This window comes from Gorilla gorilla, chromosome 7 (genome assembly GCF_029281585.2).
Source record: "Gorilla gorilla gorilla isolate KB3781 chromosome 7, NHGRI_mGorGor1-v2.1_pri, whole genome shotgun sequence".
NCBI classification, from domain to species: domain Eukaryota; kingdom Metazoa; phylum Chordata; class Mammalia; order Primates; family Hominidae; genus Gorilla; species Gorilla gorilla.
Window position 1 is genome coordinate 64,671,760 of NC_073231.2, and position 5,322 is coordinate 64,677,081.

At 42.3% G+C, this 5,322-nt stretch overlaps 1 protein-coding gene across 1 annotated transcript; it reads left to right on the forward strand.

Annotated features, from left to right (window-relative positions):
• The first annotated feature begins 2,859 nt into the window (after positions 1 to 2,859).
• LOC101145965 (26S proteasome regulatory subunit 10B-like) lies at positions 2,860 to 4,123 on the forward strand. The gene has a single exon (XM_055348742.2). The coding sequence runs from the start codon at positions 2,880 to 2,882 to the stop codon at positions 4,047 to 4,049; it is 1,170 nt and encodes a 389-aa protein (XP_055204717.1). The 5' UTR covers positions 2,860 to 2,879; the 3' UTR covers positions 4,050 to 4,123.
• Positions 4,124 to 5,322: the final 1,199 nt, after the last annotated feature.

Here is a 5,322-nt window from a genome sequence, read left to right on the forward strand (position 1 = left end):
CCAAGGTGGGTGGATCACCTGAGGTTGGGGTTTGAGACCAGCCTGGCCAACATGGTGAAACCCTGCTTCTACTAAAAATACAAAAATTAGCTGGGCGTGGTGGCAGTTGCCTGTAATCCCAGCTACTCAGGAGGCTGAGGCAGGAGAATCACTTGAACCTGGGAGGTGGAGGTTGTAGTGAGCTGAGATCGCACCACTGCACTCCAGCCTGGGAGACAGAGCAAGACTCTGTCTCAGAAAAAAAAAAAAAAGAGGGAAGAGACATAAACCAGTGCTATAAAAGCTGTGAGCCTGATTTATCACAGTTGTTACCACAATGCCAGAAAATAATCTTGACAAGCACAAGTTCTTTAAAGATTCTTCTTTTTATTTTTCTTTCAAAACAATCTCAAATTTACATAAAGGCTGAAAGAACAGTACACAGAACATTTTTCTCAGCCATTTTGTATAAGTTGTTAACATGATGCTCCATTGTCCTAAACACTTCAACATGTATTTTTACAAAAACATACATTCTGCATCCCAACCCTAATGCAAACATAAAAATTAGGAATATTACAATGACACAGCATACCTAGTCCTCCTTATTCAATTTCACCAATTGTCTTCGACTTGCCTTTAGAGTGCAAGGATCCAGATGAGAATCAGGCATCACGCTGAGTTAACATAACAGGTCTCTTTAGTCTCATTTGGCTCAGAACAGCTCTTCAGCCTGCCTTTGATTTTCCTGGCCTTGACACTTTAGGAGATGACAAGGCACTGCCCCACTTGGACCCCTTTCTAGCACCACTCAGGCTCCAGCCCCTCACTCAGGGCTGACTCCATGTCCCCTTCCCCCATATAGGCACCCTTTTTACCCATTGGGACACCAGCACCCTGCACCTGGGAGCCCCTTCCACAGACACCCACTTCGCCCAGCTCAGGCTCTGACACTCTGCATCAGGGCCACTGTGGCTCCCTACTGCCCTGTAAGGATGGTCACATGCCGGGGCTGAATTGCTGATGGAGGGAAGGGAAGCGGAAGAAAAAGAAAAGGAAAAGGTGCTGGGCACAGTGGCTCAAGCCTGTAATGCCATCACTTTGGGATCTGGAGGAATGGACTAGTAGTTGCAATAATCACAAAAGGACTCCTGTGGGAACGGACAGTTTGCCATTGCAGAATATAAATCCACATTTCACAATCTCTTACTACTTTAAATGTATTTATACAATAATTTACTGATTTCATTTCAGTTTGAACAAGGTCAATAGAATATCATTTTTGTCTACACACATGTTTAAGACATGTGAATTCTGTGTGTGCTTTTAGTCAACCATGACTTTTTTTTTCAAGACAAGGTCTTGCTGGGAGGCCCAGGCTGGTGGATCACTCAAGGCCAGGAGTTCCAGACCAGCCTGGACAACATGGGGAAACCCTGTCTCTACTAAATATACAAAAATTAGCTGGGCGTAGTGGCACGCGCCTATAATTCCAGCTAATCCGGAGGCTGAGGCATGAGAATCTCTTGAACCCCAGAGGCGGAGGTTGAAGTGAGCCGAGATCATGCCACTGTACTCCAGCCTGGATAACAGAGCAAGACCCTGTCTCAAAAAAAAAAAAGTCATGTTTGACTATGATTATTAAAAACACACACAGAAGCCACATATCTTAAACGCTTGTGTACACAAAAATGATATTCTATCTACTTTGTTCGAACTGAAATGAAATCAGTAAATTATTGTATACATACATTTAAACTAGCAAGAGATTCTGAAATGTGGATTTATATTCTGCAATGGCAAACTGTCCGTTCCCACAGGAGTCCCTTTGTGGTTATTGCAACTACTAGTCCATTCCTCTAGAGCCTCCTGCCTGGGCTGTTGCAATGGCTTCTTTGCTGGTCTTCCTGCTTTCACCCTTGCCCCCATCCCCAGGCTCATTCTGTGTTTTCAATGGAGGCTAAAATTATCTTTCAAATATTTAAATCGGATCATATAACTTTTCTGTTTAAACTTCTGTAATAGAGACTTCTAGTTTCTACTCACAATATACAGAACTAGAAAGGGAGTCACCTTCACCTGAACCAAATGCAAGTTCGTGACTTTTCTTGAACCCATAGGGGAGCTGAGGTTGGTTTGTTGTTGTTGGTTTTTGTTTTTGTTTTTGAGACGGAGTCTTGCTCTGTCGCCCAGGCTGGAGTGCTATGGTGTGATCTCAGCTCACTGCAGCCTCTGCTTCCCCAGTTCAAGCAATTCTCATGCCTCAGCCTCCTGAGTAGCTGGGATTACAGGCGGTGGCCACCACACTGGCTAATTTGTGTATTTTTAATGGAGACGGGGTTTCACCATGTTGACGAGGCTGGTCTTGAACTCCTGACCTCAAGCGATCTACCCGCCTTGGCCTCCCGAAGTTCTGGGATTATAGGCATGAGCCACCACACCCAGCCATGCTGTTGTTGTTGTTGTTGTTGTTTTGAGATGGAGTCTCGCTCTGTTGCCCAGGCTGGAGTGCAGTGGCATGATCTCAGCTCACAAAGCCTCTGCCTCTTGAGTTCAAGAGATTCTCCTGCCTCAGCCTCCTGAGTAGCTGGGACCACAGGTGTGCGCCACCACACCAGGCTAATTTTTGTATTTTTAGTAGAGATGGGGTTTTGCCATGTTGCCAGGCTGGTCTCCAACTCCTGGCCTCAAGTGATCTGCCCGCCTCGGCCTCCCACAGTGCTGGGATTACAGGCATGAGCCACCGTGCCTTGCCAAGCTGAGATCTTAAGGCAACCAAGTAGCTTGAAATCTAAGGAGAGATGGGGGCCTGCTGAGAGAGACAAAATGTAAGCATTTGCTTCCCTAGGCCAGATGCAGTTGCTAAGACAAATTAAATATTTTTCATTCTTCTTCTCATCATGGCGGACCCTAGAGATAAGGCGCTTCGGGACTACCTCAAGAAGCTGCTTGAGCACAAGGAGATCGACGGCCGTCTTAAGGAGTTAAGGGAACAATTAAAAGAACTTACCAAGCAGTATGAAAAGTCTGAAAACGATCTGAAGGCCCTACGAAGTGTTGGGCAGATTGTGGGTGAAGTGTTTAAACAGTTAACTGAAGAAAAATTCATTGTTAAAGCTACCAATGGACCAAGATATGTTGTGGGTTGTCGTCCACAGCTTGACAAAAGTAAGCTGAAGCCAGGAACAAGAGTTGCTTTGGATATGACTCCACTAACTATCATGAGATATTTGCCAAGAGAGGTGGATCCACTGGTTTATAACATGTCTCATGAGAACCCTGGGAATGTTTCTTATTCTGAGATTGGAGGGCTATCAGAACAGATCCGGGAATTAAGAGAGGTGATAGAATTACCTCTTACAAACCCAGAGTTATTTCAGCGTGTAGGAATAATACCTCCAAAAGGCTGTTTGTTATATGGACCACCAGGTACGGGAAAAACACTCTTGGCACGAGCCATTGCTAGCCAGCTGGACTGCAATTTCTTAAAGGTTGTATCTAGTTCTATTGTAGACAAGTACATTGGTGAAAGTGCTCATTTGATCAGAGAAATGTTTAATTATGCTAGAGATCATCAACCATGCATCATTTTTATGGATGAAATAGATGCTATTGGTGGTCGTCGGTTTTCTGAGGGTACTTCAGCTGACAGAGAGATTCAGAGAACGTTAATGGAGTTACTGAATCAAATGGATGGATTTGATACTCTGCATAGAGTTAAAATGATCATGGCTACAAACAGACCAGATACACTGGATCCTGCTTTGCTGCGTCCAGGAAGATTAGATAGAAAAATACATATTGATTTGCCAAATGAACAAGCAAGATTAGACATACTGAAAATCCATGCAGGTCCCATTACAAAGCATGGTGAAATAGATTATGAAGCAATTGTGAAGCTTTCAGATGGCTTTAATGGAGCAGACCTGAGAAATGTTTGTACTGAAGCAGGTATGTTCGCAATTCGTGCTGATCATGATTTTGTAGTACAGGAAGACTTCATGAAAGCAGTCAGAAAAGTGGCTGATTCTAAGAAGCTGGAGTCTAAATTGGACTACAAACCTGTGTAATTTACTGTAAGATTTTTGATGGCTGCATGACAGATGTTGGCTTAATGTAAAAATAAAGTTAAAGAAAATAATGTATGTATTGGCAATGATATCATTAAAAGTATGTGAATAAAATAACATCATAAAAATTAGTAGTTCAACTTTTAAGATACAGAAGAAATTTGTATGTTTGTTGAAGTTGCATTTATTGCAGCAAGTTACAAAGGGAGAGTGTTGAAGCTTTTCATATTTGCTGTGTGAGCATTTTGTAAAATATTGAAAGTGGTTTGAGATAGTGGTATAAGAAAGCATTTCTTATGACTTATTTTGTATCATTTGTTTTCCTCATCTGAAAAGTTGAATAAAATCTGTTTGATTAAAAAAATTTTTTCATTCTTTATAATTTCTAAGTTTCCTCTGTATTTTATAATATTTACTGTGTATTCATATAGTAATTTGTATAGGTCAAGTTATAAAAGTTTGGTCTCATGAGTTTAATGTAAGTCATCTGAATAGTCAATAGTTAAATACATAAACACCTCAATTAGGGAATATTGTATTCTGAAAAATTATTTTTCAGACAATCAAAGTTTAATCCCATAATTTCCAAAGCTTTGTTTTTATCAGTTCCCAGTGGAACTCTTCTGAAATGCGCTATACTTTTCCCTCCTTTATTAAATAGAGTATACTAATAATTACACATGTATAGGCTAGCGGATCCTCTGAACTTTCATTGCTGCACTGTGCTTGAAGACCGTCATGTCCTAAGGGCCACTGCACCAGGAGAAGCCCTTGAATTCATTTAAAGATATGCTAATCTAGCTATTATTTTCTTACTTCAGGAAAACCTCTAAAGGCCATCTTCTGCAATGACATAATGCCTAGCGGATTACCCTAGCTCTCAAATGGAATGGAGCAGTAGAGCAAGTAGGAGTAGAGTGGACTAGAACCCATGTAGGTCCCTGGTCAGCTTTGAGGGCCAGGCTGCCCTTCCAAGGCTTTGAGGGCATATCTGGGGCTGCACAGCCACTCAACTCAAGAGAGTGTTCACGACCATCCAGGCCCAGCCATAGGCTTTCTTAGTATTCTTTTTTTTTTTTTTTTTTCTGAGACAGAGTTTTGCTCTTGTTGCCCAGGCTGGAGTGCAATGGCACCATCTCGGCTCACCTCAATATCCATCTCCCAGGTTCAAGCGATTCTCACTGTCTCAGCTTCCCGAGTAGCTAGGTCTACAGGCATGCACCACCACGCCCGGCTAATTTTGTATTTTTAGTAGACATGGGGTTTCTCCATG